This window comes from Calypte anna, chromosome 4B (assembly GCF_003957555.1).
Source record: "Calypte anna isolate BGI_N300 chromosome 4B, bCalAnn1_v1.p, whole genome shotgun sequence".
Lineage (NCBI taxonomy): Eukaryota > Metazoa > Chordata > Aves > Apodiformes > Trochilidae > Calypte > Calypte anna.
In genome coordinates this window covers 22,062,296-22,081,675 of record NC_044249.1, presented here as the reverse complement: position 1 = coordinate 22,081,675, position 19,380 = coordinate 22,062,296, and the positions used below count along the sequence as shown (strand labels likewise).

General features: G+C 48.8%; 1 protein-coding gene across 4 annotated transcripts in view; it reads right to left on the bottom strand.

Annotated features, from left to right (window-relative positions):
• Positions 1 to 309: 309 nt before the first annotated feature.
• Positions 310 to 19,380, bottom strand: part of LOC103531235 (sideroflexin-5) — a 123,419-nt gene continuing 104,348 nt past the window's right edge. For 2 of the 4 annotated variants that reach the window (XM_030450873.1, XM_030450879.1), the window contains one exon: positions 6,823 to 7,181. In XM_030450873.1, the coding sequence (XP_030306733.1) occupies positions 7,104 to 7,181 (78 nt within the window). In that variant the 3' untranslated portion in view covers positions 6,823 to 7,103. Of the gene's footprint in view, positions 338 to 6,822; positions 7,182 to 19,380 lie in introns of those variants that run through there. The other 2 variants (XM_030450874.1, XM_030450877.1) reach the window with 2 other exon arrangements.

The following is a 19,380-nucleotide window of genomic DNA, read 5'->3' as shown; positions in this document are numbered from 1 at the left end:
CACCGCTGAGCCGAGGAGGAAGAGGAGGCTGCCGGGGTGCCCACCGCCCCGGGACGGGACCGCAGCCTCCTCCGTGCTGGGAACCATCCGGGAGGTCCAACAAAACCATCCTACCTGGAAGCTCAATGTACCCCAACCCTTTCCATTTATTTTTTTAATTATTATTTTTTTTGCTTTCACCTTTATCCCCTCTTTTTCTCCCAGTTTTTTTCTTTTTTTGTCATTTTTTCCTTCCGTTTGTTTTTTTACAGGTTTAGTTTAATTTATTCTTTTCTCCCCGTCGCCCGTGTGCGTGCGCTCCCCGCCGTAGGTAGTTCAGCAGCTGTAGTGGGTGTTACTGCGTGGAAATAAAAAAGCAAAAAACCTGCTGGGAAAACTGTCTGCTTGCCTCCCCCACCCCACACACCCACCCGGGGCACAAAAGGGACCAACCCCACACCCACCCTCCCATCACGGGTGGGGACACCGGGGTGGGGATGGTGGCACCAAGGATGGGGCCCCGGGGTGGCTCCGTGGGGGTGAGCAGAGGGAGGGAATGTTGGGAGGGTTCTGATCCCCCCCAGGGGTGGAGAGGGACCCCCAGAAATGAGGGGATGGGGCTGGGGGGCTCAGGGGATGAGGGTCTGGGTGTCCTTCCCATGTCTCGCTGGAGTTTGGGGGGGGGAAAGGAGATTTTGGATAATTTTTTCTTGATTTATAGATCTAAAAATCAGCTGAGAAATCCTGGGGGAGATGCCCCAGACTGGTGATGCCCCAGACTGGTGATGCCCCAGACTGGTGATGCCCCAGACTGGTGCCCGTGGATGTGCTCAGCAGATACACCCGGGTGTGTGTGTCTGTGCACACACAGGTGTCTATAGACATGCAGTTTATCCACATTTTAATGAATTTTCTATATTTTAGATGTAATATTCTATATATTTTAATAGCAGGAATACACAGTGTGCACACACCCAGCCTAGACCCGTGTGTGTTTGTGTACCTGTGCATTTCTTGGGGGTATCTCTTCTATAGTGGACATTTATTTATCATTATACATAGTTTAACAGTGTATATACACAATATATAGGGGTGTGTGCATATAGTTGTGTATAGACATTCCATTGGCTAATGCTTATTAGATATGTTTGTTATTTTATGATATACATTCACCTAGTATCCAGTTTATTATAGTAATCTTTGTCATATTTTATTACAGTATATTATCTATATATCTAATCTAATATATTAATATATAGATAATATATATTTTATATATAATATTACATATATAATATATAGATATTCTCTATATTCTCTATATATAATTATACACTTTATTATATGTTATAATCCATATTATATACTACATAATATTAAATGTCTAGTGCATTATATGTAATATATATTAATATATATTATAATGTATATATATTAATATATATGTAATATATGTAATATATTATGTAATATATATGCTACATGATATATAATATGTGTATAATATACATAATAATAGAATATATAATGCTATCACATCATCTATCATATATGATACACAATATATGATTTATTCTACATGGTATATAGTATATGGAATAAGATATAAGAATAATACATGATATAATGATATCATATATCATTATTATGAGTTAATGGGTGTTCTCCATGGTGTATTATAACTTACGTATGAACAATGAGATGTGATATATATAATCCATATCATCTAGCACATAATGATGGATACAAGATATATTACATAAAATATGTAATATATAATATGTAATGCATAAGGTATAGTATATAATATGTAATCACAGAATAATTTGGGTTGGAAGGGACCTCTAAAGCTCACCCAGTCCAACCCTCACCCAGATCAGGGTGCTCAGAGCTCCTCAATATCCTGAATATCTCCAGGGCTGAGGCCTCAACCCCCTCCCTGTGCAGCCTGGGCCATAGTTCCACCACCCTCATGCAGCAGAACCTTTTCCCAACATCCAACCTAAATCCCCTCCAATTAAAACCACGGATTTCACCTCAAGATGCACACACACAGCTGCAACAATTCCTGGGGGGGTGGGAAGCCCCCTCCCCACATCCCCTCGTGATGCAGGGAGAAGCCCTCTCCTTGGCAGCTCCTACCCCACCATCAGGAACTGCTCCATCCCTTCCCACCCCCCCTGAACTTCTCCATCCCTTCTGACCCCCCCTGAACTTCTCCATCCCTTCCCATTCCACCTGAACTTCTCCATCTCTTCCCACCCCCCCAAACTTCTCCATCCCTTCCCACCTCCCTGCATCCCCCCTGAACTTCTCCATCCCTTCCCACCCCTCTGAACTTCTCCATCCCTTCTGACCCCCCCGAACTTCTTCATCCCTTCCCAAACCCCTGAACTTCTCCATCCCTTCCTACCTGCCCCCCACCCTGCTCCTTCCCACCCAGCAGCCACAGGAGATGTCACCAAACACCAGATTCCTTCCACTCTTTTATTTCGGGCACACCCAAGTTGTTACACACCCTGGGGAAGGTTCAAACCCCCTGGGGGTGACCCCCTCCCCATCCCACCGTGTCCCCAGGGACCTGCTGGCAGTGGTTCCAGGTGCCTTCCATAGGGTGCTGTGAGGAGCATCGGGTGCAAAATGAGCCATAAAAAAAGAAAAAAGGAAAAACAAATAAAAAAAAAGGACAAAAGGAATGTTTCCTAAAGTGAACGGGGGAGATAACCAGGGCTGTGGGAATCTGACACCACTGGGACCACTTCCAGCCTCCACTTCAAGCACCCCCAGCACCAGGGATGAGCTCAGAACCAGGTCAGCTTCTGGGCTGGGTTATTGGTACCTTCGAGCCTTGCTCCAAGCCTGTCGCTCCCCCTGCAGGGCTGAGGAGCATCCCAGGTTCCAGAGCTCCTTCCAGCCCTTCACCAGGAGCTCATTTGGGGCTCACACACATCTCCATCTCCCAGCTACCTGGAACCACACCAACCTCAGCTCTACCAGCAGGGCTTGTCCCAGGGTGGCAGAGTCCAGCACTGTGTCATGGAACCATGGAATTGCTTGGATTGTGAGGGATCATCCATTTCCACCCCCCTGCCATGCCCAGGGACACCTCCCACCAGCCCAGGGTGCTCCAAGCCCCATCCAACCTTCAAAATCTCCAGGGATGGGGCAGCCACAGCTTCTCTGGGCTCCAGTGTCCCCCTCCACTGTCACAGCAGGGACACAGAGTAGGAAAACGAGCAACGAGCAGAAATGGAAGGAGCTGAGCTGTGGCCAAGCTCAAGGGTGGGTTCAGGACACGGGTGACACCACCCCAGGATTGTCCCCTAGTTGTCCCCTGGCCAGCTCGGGGTGCAGCCAAGAGAAGCATCCTCCAGGAGAGCCTCCAAACTTGTCGCTGGCGCCTTCCGCTGCAACCTGGTCCTCATTATTTCTTAATTAACATAGCCAAGAAATCAATTAGCTGCGACATTTCTAATTAAATCCTCCAGGAGATGATCGTCTCATTACTCTGATCTGTTGAGGTGAACAACTTGATGTGCGTGGTGGGTTCTGAGCTCCCCATTTCCACCCCTTCCCCCAATCACCAGAAACTCCGCCGGTTGGGTCGGTCTCGCCAGCCGAGGGTTCCTTTTCCTACACGAGGGAAGTCGAGGAGATTAATTAGCAATTAAGTGGAGGTGCAGAATGTTATCGTGAGCTTCTTGGGTGTCGTCTTTCCTGGCACGATTTTCCTGTCCTAATAAACCAGAGCTAACGGGCTGCTGCCTTCCCAGCTCCACACTTGGCGTTCCTAAGGCTGGAGGAAGAGTTGAGTGGGGGATTTTGAGTGAGGGAGCCCAACCTTCAGCTGCCTGCGTGTGAAATGGTCTTTGAAGAGCTCTCCTGGTCAGGTCGGTGTCTGCCAAGCTGCTCTGAAATCCAGATGCACCTCAACACCCCCCAGGTTGGGACGGTGGTGGCTCAAAAGCTGTACCTCATCAGCTGGCTTCAGTGGGCACCCCGTGGGCTTGTCTTCCCCGTGAGTTTGGGACCAAGGGGCCACCCAAATGTGCTCCTCAGACATCCACCATGTTCTGCTCACCACCAGGCCAGGGGGGAGGCAGCAGAGATGGGGCTGCACCATCCTGGCTGTCCTGGGACACACAAGGGTTTGGGAGATGTGGGGTCAGGTCCTCAGGTCATCAACCTCCTGGGTATCACGGATGCAGTGCCAGACCTGGAGGTGCATTCAGAAGAGGTTAGGACAGGGCTTAGGACCCTGTGAGGTGGTGGCTTTCCCTTCCCAGGGCTTTGGGCAGGCAGAGGGGACTTTGATCAAAATCTGAGGGCAAATGTTGTCACCAACTTGCCAGAAGCTGTGATTGGCTCTTGGAGAGAAAGCCCAATGAAGGCCTGACCCAGGAGGTGTTTCTTGAGTTGATTCGAGTCCTGTTGTCATGAGACACCAAGCAAAACAAGGCTAGCAGGGTTTGTTTGTAGGGGAAGATGATAAATCCAGACTCATTCAGAGCACCTGATTGTTCACTGTGTTCCCTTTGGAGCAGTCATCATCTCATAGCTTTGTCTCCTCCTGACATCCCTCAAGCTGGTGGAGCAGGATCAGGCCCTCAGGAGTCACCTCCAAGTCTGTTCTCCAAACCAACCAAGTTCTCAGCAGCATTGGATGGAGGTGAGGAGCATCCCATGCTCCTGAAACTCTGCAGGTGATGTGTGTGCATCCGTACCCACTTCCCATCCTGAGGAAAACTGGGAACTGGCTCTTTCCCAAGGTGGAATTTACTCAGTCTGTGGTTTGTTTCTTTTTTTTTCCTTGGAGCTCTCTCCTAAAGATACCCAGCAGCAAACTCCTGACTCTCTTCTTCTGTTTCAGATCCCTTGTCTGTGAGCTGGGCAGGCAGCTGGAGCTCAAAGCCACCACAACACAAAACCAAATCATCTCCTTACCCTACCTCTCCAAAACCACCAAAAAGACAAAACCCACCCCAAAATCCAAAACCCCAAACCTTTGCAGCAGAATGGTTTAGGGAATCCACAAAATGAAGGGGAAACAAAGCACGCAGAGAGGTGCTGGAGCCACAAGGTCCTCACCTCCTTCCACAGCCCAGAGTTCTGGCTCCTGGGGACAAAATCCAGGTCCTGGTGTGCTGCCTGTAGGACAGATGCTCATGGAAAGGTCTCTAGGGCAGGTGCCACCTCCCTGCATCCCCTCCAGATCCCCTGGGGAGCTGATGCTGTGGCCTCACTTCCTCCAGAGTCTACATTCATCTCATCTGGTGCATTAGAGGAACATCACTGGGTCCAGTTCAGCCATCCCTCACCCTGCTGTCAATCCAGAACAGCTCCATGAGTGGAACTGGACCCACTCTGCCTTTCCAAGTGTTGGGGACCAGGAGTTGGCTCCTCAAGAGCAGCTATGGAGAGCCTGGGTCTGGCCTCTCCTCCCCTGCCTGTGAACCTCCCAGAATTGGTTTGTTCCAGGCAATGAGTTCTGATTTACACCAAGGTGGGGACAGGTTCAGTCTTCCTGAGCTGGCCTGACCTTCCTGTGACTCCAGCTCCTCCTGGTCTGACTCCAGAGGTGGAGGAGCACACAGCAGGGCTCAGGCATTGCAATAAATCCTTCAAATACATTCTGTGTCAGTGGTGATTTGGTTGCTCCCACTCCCTCCACCCTCCCCCCACAACCCCAAAAAATGGCATTTGAAGGATGAGAGCCTGTGTGTGCTTGGCCATGCCCACCACCACCAAGGCTCCATCCTTACATTGGTCCCACAGAGGCAGATCTTGCTGTTTGTGTGGTCTTCTGCTGATGACCACGTTCAAAATCTGCATCAACTCCTCAGGGAGTCACTTGGGATTTACTCTTGGGAAGAAGACAATGGAAAGTCAAATTATGGCCCCAAACCCACATGAGGACAGGATCTGGTGCAGTGCTGGAGGCATCTGTCCTACCTGGAGAGGAGAGAAGAAAGAAGAGAGAAGAGAAGAGAAGAGAAGAGAAGAGAAGAGAAGAGAAGAGAAGAGAAGAGAAGAGAAGAGAAGAGAAGAGAAGAGAAGAGAAGAGAAGAGAAGAGAAGAGAAGAGAAGAGAAGAGAAGAGAAGAGAAGAGAAGAGAAGAGAAGAGAAGAGAAGAGAAGAGAGAAAAGTTCCAGCTGGAAGGGACAACAATCATCAAGTCCAACTGCCTGACCACTTCAGGGCTGACCAAAAGTCAAAGCATATTCTGTCCTCAGTCCTAAAACAAGCAGTTTAGCAAAGCAAGGCTTAGCCAATTAGCTTAGATTAATGCCCTTACTTTTAGAGGGTCTACATTAGCTGGGACAAATCCCACCCATGCAAAGGAAAAGAGCAGATCCATCCTACTTTTGCAGTAAGATCCCTTCCCAGTCAACGCGTGGACATGTTGGCTTTCCAGTATCTTGAACCTTGGGCAAAAGCCCTGCCTGGTGGTGGGTGCCACAAAATCTTGCAAGTGCAATGAAGGATGCCACCAGGATGCCACCTGGATGCCACCAGGATGGAGGGTGCAGAGGCTATGACCTTGGTGGTGCAGCATTGAACCACTTCTGTGCACGGCCATCGGGGCAGGATCGGTGTGACATCAAGACAGGATCACAGAGCCAAAAACCACCCTGCCAAGCTCTTCACACCCATGCTCCCACTGATCTCTAGGGAATTATTTTAATGCAGCTTCAGTCTGCAGATTAAATCCACGTGGAAAACCAAACATGCTGGGTGAAGCCCACGGCCATTAGGTACCACCAGGCAATGGCACTGTCGGCCATCCCTCCATGCAGTGCTGTGAAGTTCTGAGATTATTCTACTTCTCTAAAGTGTTTGGATGGAATTTGTTGTTGTCATTGCTTGTCGTTGCTGCTTCCTGTGGCTAATTTAAAACTTCTAATGTTAATCTTTTTGACTGGTGTGAGGTGTCAGTTCTCTGCAAGTGTTAATTGTCTCCCAGGTCGCTGGGAGCAGTGATACGTTACTATCGCCGCGCTCTGTTAGTCGTTTTCTCTTCTTCTTGTTGTTGTTTTCTTTTTTTTTTTTTTTTCCAGTCGGGATCTCAAGTATCCCCCTCTTTTCCTCCCCAAATCTTCTGGGCTGAGATGATCTGCTTCCACTTACAACCCTTTGTTGTAGACTACAGTCTTACTGGTCGTGGCCATTGCGATTTCGGGCTCCAGCTGAGATGTCTCGATCTGTGGAATCAAAGAGGAGGCATCAGGACCATCATTAAATTAATGTGGAGAAGCATAATTTGCAAATAACCCCATATCCATCGGGCTTTTTCTGTGTTATCTGAATGTGATTTATTCTGCTCAAAGTTTCAAAACATCCCTGTCTGGACTGCCTCGTGTTACGTTTGAACGATGCACTCTCTGCACCATTCAGTGACTTCTGGGTCAGGTTGGATGGGGCTTGGAGCACCCTGGGCTGGTGGGAGGGGTCCCTGCCCACGGCAAGGGGGTTGGAACTGCACGATCTTGCAGGTCCCTTCCAACCCAAACCATTCTATAATTCTATGATCTGTGAGGACCACACAGATCCCACCCATCACTTCCCAGGAGCGTCAGAAGGAATCCAAGTCTCCAAAGCTCCGGTTTGGACCTGGTTAAGCCACAGGCTGCCTGGTGACATAAGGGGACAACAAACCCTCCAACAGCTCCTGGACAGGGCTCTCCATCCTCCAACGGAGTGGGATCAGAGCCAACACCTCCCCACCCCTTCCTCTGTCTCCATAAACCCTTTATCCCTTTCCTAATTGCTTTCCCTTTCGTTGGCTTTGCACAAAACCTCGCACAAAGCTGGGAACCTCTGCATCCCTGGGAGGGATCCGGGGTTCTCCTGCTCTCCAAGACACAAAGTTCTCACTCCCAACCAGGAGAAGACCCCTTGGAAGAGCAGACTTTTGGAAAGCCCATACATTGAACTGCTGCTGTTGCCGACACAATGCGAGGAACCCGCGTTCAGAAACCCGAAATGCTTTTGAAAAATGTTTAACCTAGTTAGACAAATTAGCAAAAATTTGTGCAAAACAATTTAGGTATTTAAAATATTCAATGTTTTTAAAAACTGGAAAAACTGTTCTTAGCTTTCAGCTGCAAAAACCCAACAAAATATAACATCAAAGCAATCTTAACATGAGGTGCAACATAACCCTTCAGCAAAGCTGTTAAACAGCTACTGAGGCATCATGGGAAATAGCACTTCATTTATTCAAATGCACATATGTCAGGTTTTTGCACCATATGTCATTCCAAGCTATTTACAGTAATAATTAAATCTTAATCAACGTTTAACCTCTGTAAAATGTTTGAAGGGATCTAATCACCCTTCAGACTGCACTAATGAAGGAGAAATATATAAACATAAAAAGAAAATGATGCATAGATAGCGCACCAGAAAGAACAGTAATTGCAAAATTGTATTTCTCTTAAATATAATCAGCAAATTATGTAAAGTAAGCCAACGAGTATTTTAAGTGAAGACATCTTGGGTGTCAGAGGTGTGATCAGCTAATTTTGTACTGCTATCCATAACAGATGTAGCATATTTTCTTTTAGTGCCATTATTAGCAACTTCACCATTTCTTTCTGTGCTGCAACACAAAGTGAGGCATTGTGCTGGGGAGAGGACCCAGCAAAGGTGCAGCAGAGGAGATCCTCACGTACACCGATGGGATCCATTTTGAGGGAGGATTAACTCCACTCTGCCTGGCTCTGACACAGCTTTTCTTCCTATTTTCTGATTTATTTTTTTTTTCTCTTCTGGAGACAGAAAAAAAAAAAAAGCTCCGAGGAACCAGGGCTGGGTGGTTTCACCCACTGGGATGGAAATGTCCAGGTGGGAAGTGCTTTCAAATGACCTGGAATTGGATGATCCAACCTCAATCATCCATGTTGGCTTTGGTAGGGCAGCTTGGACAGAGCAAAAACCCAATGGACTACTGGGAGCATCTCCACAGAAAGCTGATGGAGAGCCACCAACCTCTCTAATGGAGGCTCCAAGGAAAAGCTTGAAGGCAAGATGGGGGGATTTTCTCTATGGGGAAGATTTTCTCAATGGGAAAACCTTGGTCTGAGTCTAGAAGAGAGATGTGCAAGGGAGGTCTGGTGGTATTGGGGTCTGCAAGAGGTTCTGGCACAGAGGAAAGGAGTAAGGTTTCGTTTGCACTCTCCTGGGACACAGATCAAAAAGCATCAAGATCCAAGCTGAACAGCAGGAAGAGTATCCTGGTGGGAAGGAGCAAAGTATTGCAACCAGCTGCTTGGAGAAAGGTGTGGTGGGAAGTTTCCAGCACAAATGAGGTGATGGAACCCCTCAAGGAGAGTTTCAGCAGAACTGAGCTCCTCTGGGTGGAAGGAGACAGTTGAGATAAATGTTTGTGGGAATTAATGCTAATGCCAGATGGACATCAAGGTCAGGGTCTTCAACCTTTGAAGATCTTGGAAGAAGATACAATTGGTGACAGGCACTGGGTTGGAGCTGTGTATTCCTGAGCCCATGCCCAGGGACACCTCCCACCAGCCCAGGGTGCTCCAAGCCCCATCCAACCTTCAACACTGCCAGGGATGGGGCAGCCACAGCTTCTGGGGGCAACCTGGGGCTCAGCACCCTCACACCACACAATTTCTTCCTAATGTTGAACCTAAATCTCCCATCTTCCAGTTTAACATCATTCTCTCTTGTCCTGTCACCCCATGTCCTTGTCTCAAGTCCCTCCCCAGCTTTCCTGGAGCCCTTCAGGCACTGGAAGGTGCTCTAAAGTCTCCCTGGATCCTTTTCTTTTCCAGACTGAACACCCCCAACTCTCAGCCTGGCCCCAGAGCAGAAGTCTCCTGACACACAGCATGAGAGATGCAATAACAAGGAGCAGGAATTGCTCCACACTCCTGTCAGGCTCCAGAAAGCTTTCCTAGGGATGGAGGGATCCCATTGCTCACTGAGGACACAGCCAAGGTGTCCAAACTCCTCCAGCAACTTGCCCAGCACGAGCCAAAGCCACAACACCCTGGGAGCTGGTATGACTTGAGGACAGCCCTCTGTCCTCCAAGCACATACCTAAAGTGCATGAAATAAAATAAAAAAAATTAAAAAGGGGAAAAAAAAACCTAAAAATCCAATGCTCCCTGACCTTATCCAAGTCTGGATAACCCGAGATGGTTTATAAAGCAGCATCACCCAGAAGCCACGGGTGGGATGGCAGCCTTGGCTCCTCAGTGGTGCTCCTGACCTAGAGAAACATCTCCCAGCCTGGGAAACAAAGGGAATGGGCTGCTCCTGGTGCCCACCACCCACCAGCTCTGGTCCCCCCTTGTCTCTGCCTTGTGGTGGGAGCCTCTTTCTCCTCTCATCAGCACCGACAAGGCTAATTGGGGTGATACAGAACTGGCTCCGAGCTGCTGGCGTGGGCTGGAGGAACAAATGGCGCTGTGGTCACAGCTGGTGGCTGAGGAGAAGGGAGGAGAGGGTGAGAGGAAAAAGGCACCCGGTGCCCAAACTTCTTCCTCAGCCCATCTTGGATGGAGGGGTGGGCTTGGGGAGGCAGGGGGGAAGTTAGGGGCTGGGGTTGAGTGTGTTTTGCATTCTCTGCTGACCCAGGGGTAGCGTCGCGGCGCGGCCGGTGGAGCAGCAGAGGCAGGAAGCAGATGCTTTGTGTTTGGGGTTGGGGCTCTGGTTCTGTCCCAGCTCAGGGAAAGGTGTAGAGAGGAATGTGCTCCTGGGAGTGGAGGGAAGAGAGAGATGGGTCTAGGCGAGCTGCCAGGGAGCCTGGAACGAGATGGAAGGCAGCTAGGGGAGACAGGAGCAGATGGATTTGGCATACAGCTCATCACTCAGCCAACAACAAAAAAATTATATAAAAAAAATTTAAAAAAAAAAAAAAAGGAAGGAGGGGGGAGGAGATGGAAGAAAGCAGCCAATTTGGGGAGGGGGAGGGTCATGAGGACCCAGGGATGCTGCACCATCCCTGGGGGGAAGGGAGGAGCAGGCTGGTCTCCTGTCCTGCTGCCTTGGCAGTGCCAGCTCGGTGGCTCGGTGCTGGCCCTGGTTCAGAGCCCAGGAGGGTTCTCCCAGCCCTTCCAACAGCTCCTCCTGGGCCACCAGACATGGGGGCAATGGCTGAGGGCAGTGCCAAGCACACTGAGCCCGAGTGAAGCTCAGTGAGGTGCAGCAAGGACTGGGGTTAATAAATCACAGAACCTGCTGAGTTGGAAGGGACTCATCAGGATCATCAAGTCCAACTCCTGTCCCAGTGCAGGGCACCCCCAGGATCACACCACGTGCCTGAGAGTGCCATCCAGCCACTCACTGAACTCTGGAAATGACACCAGGAAGGAGCAGGAGCTGCTGATTCCATGGTGGTGGTCTCAGTCCAGTCAAATGGAGAGGTGGGGCAGGTCCACCACCACTAACAGGGATTTCTTCCCAAGATCTCATCTCTATCTCCTCTCTTTCAGCTTAAAACCATTCCCCTCTCATCCCATCACTCCAGGCCCTTGGAACCAAACCATTCTGTGCTGTACCACACCAGGAGAGCAACCACACTTTGGTTGGTAAGAGGTTCTTGCTTGGGAGTAAAACAAAACCATCAGCAGATAAGGATGAAGGAGATGAGGAGTGCATTTGATTTACACCACCTTTTCACTGCCCTGAAGTGGACTCAGAGGTAGCTGAGCTCATCTTTAAAGAACTATCAGGTGTTCAGATTAATTTGTAAAGTTTTTTGTTAGACTGCAAATCTGGAACTACTGCCACATGTCCAGCAGGTGGGTGACCTGCTAAAGCTCTGCAATGTTGTAGTTCCATGGTGGATTTCCCTGAAACAGCTCCAAATGCCCAGCCCTGTCTCCAAACTGCACGTTTTTGGAGATATTTCATTCCTCCTAGCAGCTCAGACAGGAGCTGTGATCAGCACCAAGGATCTCAATCTCAGAGCTGCTGTCTAACCTCTGGCAGGAGCTGGCTAGAACTGACACTTATCTCCAGGTTCTCTCCCCTCCCTGAAAAGACAAAAAGGAGGAAAGTTGGAATATTTGGCTGTTCTGCTTCCATTTCAGAAGCTTTTTCTGGTTTTTGCCATAGATGCTTTGACCCACCTCCAGTTGCCTTTAGGACAGGGTTTCTTCCCAGACCAGGCTGGAAAGGGTTCTGGTGGCACCAAGTGTGACAGTGCCAGTGCCAGAAGCTGTTTGTGCTGTGTCACATCTGCTGACACCTCTGCCCTGTCCCAGAAAAACATCACTGATCTCAGCAAAGCACAAAGTGCACAGAGCCAGCAGCACCTTGGGGGCCATCAGGATTTGGTACTGATCCAGATGAATATTCCTCATTCCCCACAGATGTTTGGATAGAGAAGTGCTTTGGAGACAGCTGGGAGGTTTTAGATCCTCCTCCTTCAGATGATCCACCACCTAAATGAGATGCCCTCACCTCAAATGTGAACAAGTGGCTGCCCCAAAGCAGAGCAGAGGATTGAGGGGACAGTTTTGGGACAGCAACTTCATAAAATCATAAAATAGTTTGAGCTGGAAAGGGGCTTTAAGGTTCCTCTGGTCCAACCTCCCCTGCAGGGAGCAAGAACATCCCCAACTAGACCAGGTCCAACCTGGCCTTGAACACTGCCAGGGATGGTGCAGCCACAACCTTCCAGTTCCCCATGGAAACCCTTCTGGTATCTCAAGATGACATCACTGATGAACAGACATGGTGAGAGCAATGAGAGCCAGGAGCTGGGCTTGCTTAGCACTGAGCTCACATGGCTTTCAGACCCTCTCAAGTCTTCCAGCTTTATAAACAGATTGAGAGATTAACCCCCTGCGTGACACCATCTCCAAGTCATTGCAAAATTGTGGGTTTGAGCCTTCTGGGGAAAAAGAGGGTTGCCCACAGCACTAGAAACCTCAACTATTAAAGAAACAAAACAAAACAAAACCACCCCCCACCAAAACCAAATAAAGGCTTTGAAAACATGAGGTTTCATACAGCAAGATCAAAAAAAAAAATAAAAATCCTCTGTCTGCCAGAGAAGAAAAGACACTTCCAGTTCTCCCTAGCAATCCAAGAAGGCCAAAGACTTTCCTTCCCTTCAGTCAATCATTGCCACCCAGGATTTGCCAGCCCGTGTCCCCAGTGTCACCTTGTTCTGATGTGATCATGAGTGACCACGGGTCAGGACACAAGGACCCATGGTGTGATGTGTGTTCCCTGAAGTGAAGAACCACACAGAAAAGCATCTGCAGGAGCTCAGATCCACTTCTCCCCTTATCTTATAAGATAAACACATTTGTTCTGACCTCAGGTCCCCCAGCCTCAGGAACTAAGGAGAGGACTTTCTCCCAAAACTGTTTGTGCAGGACATTCAATCTATGGCCTGCAGGGGAAAAAGAAACTGTTTCATGGCCTCATTTAACATGAAATAGATTCTGTTGAAGAACATTCAAGCCAAGTGGTGGATGGATGGATGGATGGATGGATGGATGGATGGATGGATGGATCATCAAGCCACCTGAGATACAATCTTGAAATCCCTCAAAACTGCAGAGTTTAGGGTGACTGCTCCTTGCTGGAATGAAAGGCATTCACAAAAGAAAATGGGGTAAGAATTATCTCTTCTCTTGTGGAAGAAAACAATCCCACTCTTAATCTGGACACTATGCACGTGGCAAGTTTTGTCTTTGATGAGCAAGGAGGTCCAATACTGGTGAGAATCCCTCCAGCAGTTCTGGCAAAGAAGAGAACATTTGTTGCTCTCTGGTGAGAACATCCCTGCAATTTTCCTGCTCTGAAGAGGGAAGAGCTTGACAGGTAAGGTAAGCTTTAGGGATGCTCTTGTTGCTTTAAGGAAGAGAAGCAAGGTCCTCAGGGTCTCAGCCTCCATCACATTCATTCCTCTCAAAGGAGCAAGAGCCTCACTAGGGACAGGCTGATAGATCCCAATGACTGGAAAAGCAATAACATGATTATAGATACCTGTGAAATGAGATTAATTAGGCATTCTGGGCAGTAATCAGGCAAGCCTGGACAAGTGGCCACCTCTCTTTGCTCATAAGGTTTCACTTGGAGTTGTCAAAGGTCTGGTTGCTACTGATGAGACAAAACAGTGTGGGCAGCAAGGGAAATCTCCAGTCCCCTCAGCAAGAGAGGGGAAAGCCAGGAAAGCAGCTGGTAAGGATCTGGGGATTAACCCAGTTGGATCAAAGCAAGACACTGGTGGTGACCAAGAAGAGCACTGAGTTTCTGGGGTAAGATGGGAGGAAGAGAGGGAAGGCTGAGAAGAACCCAGGAAACCCAAGGACCTGTAGGACATTGAGAAAGGGGTGGGCAGCAGGTTGAAGGGGGATATCAGGAGGATGAGACCATTGGTGTCCAGTGCCAGGACAGAGGGCAATGAACTGGAACGAAGAACATAAGGAACCCTTTGTTGTAAGGGTAACAGAGCACTGGGACAAGCTGCCCAGAGAGGTGGTGGAGTCTCTGTCCCTGGAGACAATAAAACCCCCCTGTGTGACCCAGGCTAGGTGATCCTGCTCTAGCAGGATGGTTGGATGGTGATCTTCAGAGGTCCCTTCCAAGCCCTTCTGTGCCATTCTGTGATTCTCTGGCTGCACAGAGCAGGAGGAGCTGGGACTCTGGGGACTCCTGGCCAGGGCTCCTCATAAGCAAGGCAGGAAAATCCCTGGGGGAAGTGCTGAAGGAGGAGCCTCTTTGTTTACAGTAGGTGCTGCTGAAAGGTGTCCTGAAGAAAGACAGCAATTAACAGGCCTGGAAAAAGAAGGGAAAAAAAAAAAAAAAAAAAAGGCTTCTTTCCACAAAGAACCTTTTAAGTATGTTTTTGGAGCCCCTTCAAGGGTTAATGTTTGGCTGTTTATCCGGAGTTGTCGGATGTCAGCTCTTTCTTTTGACTCCTAATGGCTTATAGCCATCAGGAGGTGAAGACTCCTCAAAAGAGATGGTGTCAGGAATGTTTTTTTATGCCCACCAGCACCCACACACCTGCAGCAGCCTGTGCTTGCAGGGTGGATAGTTTACATACTTGAACCTGTATCCCAGGGACAGAGATATAAACATGAAACCAGATCCCCTCTGACAGGGCTGCTGAAGCCCCTGGGCAGTACAAAAGGGTCCTTTCCCCCACACCCACCTCGAATGACCACAAATCCCAGTGGGGTTTCAAGCCCTGGCTTCCCAGCCAGAACAAGCTCTGCTGGTCCAGGTTCTGGTTTTGGGATTGGGGGGGGTGTCGATCCTGTGATGTTTTCAGCACCTTCTTTCAGGCAGGGGTTGAAACAAAAGGAGCAGGCTCAGCAGCAGGCTTCAAAAAGCAGCTGGGTGACAAAGCAAAGCCTCTGGGACAAGAGGAACTGGGAGAACAAAAGGCAGAGGCTTCAAATCAATCAGAGCACTGCTCACTCCTGACCTTCCCCAGAGGAGAGATGTCACTGAGCCTCATAATGACCCCACTAGGTGCAAACAGCCTGAGCAGCTGTAATTCCAACCATCCCAACCTTTCCTACAGGCTTGGAAAGAGCAATGGGAGAGCTGCTGCTGCTCCTGAAGATCAAACCTGTCCTCTGCCCTCTTCCCCTTGCAAGGATTTGCTCCCAGAAGTCATCCCAAGCCACTGGGGAGTGAGCAGGCATGGGCAATGATTTCATTTTGAGAAAGGCATGGGGGGAAAAAACCCCACAAACATGGAAAGGGGAGATGTCCTGACCCAGAAATATTCTCTGCTTGGTGAAAGTGGTCACATCACAACTAAGTGACCCCACAGCAAGAGACACCAAGGGCCAGTGACCCAGTGTGCTCTTGGACCCTGCTGGATTTAGAAGCACAGCTGGAGTTGGTGACTTCCCCAGGCTGTTATTTCCTATAAAAGATGGGCTAGCAACTCCCATCTGAGTTTTGGGCAGCCACATCCAGCCTTTGTGCAAAGTCATGGCAGTGTTGTTCTGCTGTCCCCAAATGTCACCTCCTCTTCCATCACTACCTCCCCTCTGGAAGGGGTCACTCATTTGCCCTTCAGCCTCTGGCAGAAACAAGTCCATCCTCATCAAAGAACACCAGGCACAAACCTTGCTAAGCACCAGCCTTCATCCCAAGGCCAGAACAGGGCTGAAGATACCTCCTGATACCACTGGTTTTCTCTCCAGCCCTACTTGAACCACACCAGCATTCAACCACTCAGAATCAAATAAATCCTGGCAGGTTCTGCTCAAGTGAAAAGCTTCCTGGGCATTAAAGAAGCTCAGACAGATCACCTCCCCATTGGAAGTTCATGTGGAAAATAAAAATACTCTGGTCTGTGTCAACAGCTACCCAGAGAGAAGGGAAACTGGATTGGTGGAACCTCAGAGGAACCTTTTAATGCTGCAGAAGTCAAGGATGGAGCATGGAGCATGTCCTGTGTGTCAGCATGAAACCAAACCCTCAGGCCACAGCTTGAATCTTTGGGAGACACATCCCACCGAGCTTCCAACCTCCTCAAGGACCTTATGCCACTTCTTTTCCAAGAGGAGATCCTTCCAAGACCAACCTCCATCCCCAGGGCAGACTTTGGCCAGAACACCAGACTCTCAGGAAACTGTTCCTCAGACCCAGAAGCAAAGAAATACCACAGAACTTCTCACTTCTCCAACATTTTTTTTTTCCCCCCCCGTGGCAGCTGGCAAATCCTTTCCTTTGCTTCTCATCCAAGTTGGACAAAATTACTGCAGAGAATCCCTCCTGCTCCCCCTCCCCCCATGCAATGTAATCCCAAGGGAGAAATGGTTTCATGGGGACCCCCTGCTGTCTTGCATCTGATTTCCCTCCTAAGTATGGGATGGGGAAGCGTCTCGGGGGCTACGGCTGTGACCTCCATACAGCTCTTTTGTCAAGTGCCATTTCATTAAAAAATCAGCCTTTTAACTGTGGACACATTTCAACCTCACCAAATCTGCTAATTATTGACAGTTGGTGAAGAGGAGATTTCACTTGTTCCTCCTGTTAAACTGCATCTAATTAGTAATTACTGGTTCACTGTCATCTTTACTGCAATAATCCCACTGCACATTGGCTCATTAACCTTTTGCTTTTCTAAAGCAGCCTGCCAACAAGATGAAGGCTAAAACAGATTGGAAAACAATAGCTCAGCCTTGGATTTTAGGCTGTTTATTCCCCTGGTCCTGGAGATCCAAAAAGGAAGATTATTTGGAAGAAAAGGCTTTCAGCTGAAATCAGCCTCACGCTGGAAGATGGCTCAGTCTGCCCCAACCAGCAGCCAAGGTCCTTTCAACTTAAACCCATGGGGAGGGCACAGATATTCTGGCTCCTGGAAGGGTTTCTTTGCCATCAGCTCTTGCTTCAGCTCCATTTCCATTCAGCTTAAGACATTAGGAAGAAATTCTTTGGTGTGAGGGTGCTGAGCCCCTGGCCCAGGTTAGGGATGGAACTGGATGGGCTTCAAGACCCCTTCCAACCCAAACCATTCAATGAATCTATGATTTCTCATCTGGGTTCATCTGCCTTTACCAGCACAATCCAGCACACTGGATCATTGATGGGATGAAGCAACTTTGGGTGGGTCTGAAGCACCTTGGAAGTTCCCCAGCATCCTCTGGGGATGCTGCAAAGGGAACGATCTGGATGAGCAGGGACGGAAGGGTGGCAAGAAAAGAATAAAAAGAAATCAGTGGAGCAACCCCATGGTTATTTCTTTTGCTGCTACACTGAATTTCATTTGCACAAGTCCCATTTTCAGTTTGGAACTGTCACAGCTGTTTCTATTGGCAGTGCATAGCTGAGTAGGAGTTGTCAGTGGGGAGGCTGTAGGATCGGTGGCAAGAAAAGAGATTCCCCCGGGGGGCATGGGAGGCATTTGGAGGTTGTGGGCTAAATGCATTAACTAGATGTTTCTCCTAAACTTCACAGCAGTGAATTACTTGGTGCATATAGATAGATGCACTAAGGGGCTGGAGTTAACACCAGACTGGGATGAAAATGTCTCAGCATCCTAAGCGTGCCGAGTGGCAAGGACTCCTGTCCCTAGGGCTGACCCCAGGGGTTGGGTTTTACAAGGGGATCTTCAAAACCATGATGCCCAAAAGCAGGTTGTGGTGACTGGAGCATCACTGCAGGTATCAAAGTGGATTCAGAGAATGTCAGGGGTTGGAAGGGACCTCTGGAGCTCATCCAGTCCAACCCCATCACCAGGGCAGGTTCACCCAGAGCAGGTTGCACAGGATGGAGTCCAGGTGGGTTTTGAATGTCTCCAGAGAGACATTTCAATGTCTCCACCACCTCTCTGGGGAGCTGTGCCAGGGCTCTGCTACCCTCAAAGTAAGGAATTCTCACCTTGTGTTTAGATGGAAACTCCTAAGGTCAAGCTTGTGCCTGGTACCTCTTGTCCTGGCATCACTGAAAACACTGTCCCCATCCTCCTGACAACCCCCTGTCATTAATTATAAGCACTGATAAGATGCCCCTCAGTCTTCTCCAGGCTAAAAAAGACCCATGTCCCTCTACCTTTCCTCATAGGAGAGATGTCCTGGTCTCTTATTCCACCTGTACAAAAGCAAAGAAGGTCCCAGCTGGACTAATTACTGACCCAAAAGAAGATCTGGCTTCAGATCTTCCCAGCACCTGAAGGTTGTTCAGCTCCAGATGTTCCATCTCCCTGCCCTTGATGCTTCTGGATGCAACCAGAGCAGAATCCTGATTTCTCTTCTGCTATCTTACAACAGGTGTAACTCTGAAGCAGCTACAGGTGATGCAACAAGGTGGCTGCACATTTAATAAATCTCCTGCAAGGCTTCAGTTCTGCTTGAAAACCAATTATTAAATTGGAGCCCCTTTAAAAGATCAAAGGTGGCCAAGTCAAGCTCCAGTGCTAAAACAAGCCCTTCACAACACACCAGCTTCTGTGTTTGTGCTCTGACTAAAGAAAAAGGGACTGTGAAAGTGTGATTAAGGGCAGGATTTGGCTCATTTACAAGCCCTGAATGGGTTGCTGCTCAGACCATCATCATATTTTTGGAACAGAATATGCCTCTTACATCTTGTTGGTAATAATTTACCCCCTGGGTAGTGCTCATTACAGCAGCAGCATCTCAGCTGTGTTATGTTCCTGGCTGCTTCACCTACTGTGGGGATGAGGAAAAGCAAAGACACACACGTGTAGCCCCACAGAGAGAGAGGGCAACCTTCAAACACTCCAAGTCTACTCCAACTTAGTTATCCAGTGAGTTCATGGAGCAAGACCAAGAATTGAGAGCTTGCAAGAAATGCTCTCTGCAAGGAAAATCAGATTTCTGGGAAGAAACAACTCTGGAGAGATCATTTCAGGTACATCACTTGCTCTGCTCACCTTGAGCATCCCCACAGCCATCACCAAAGAGATCCAGCAGAATGGGAGGGACA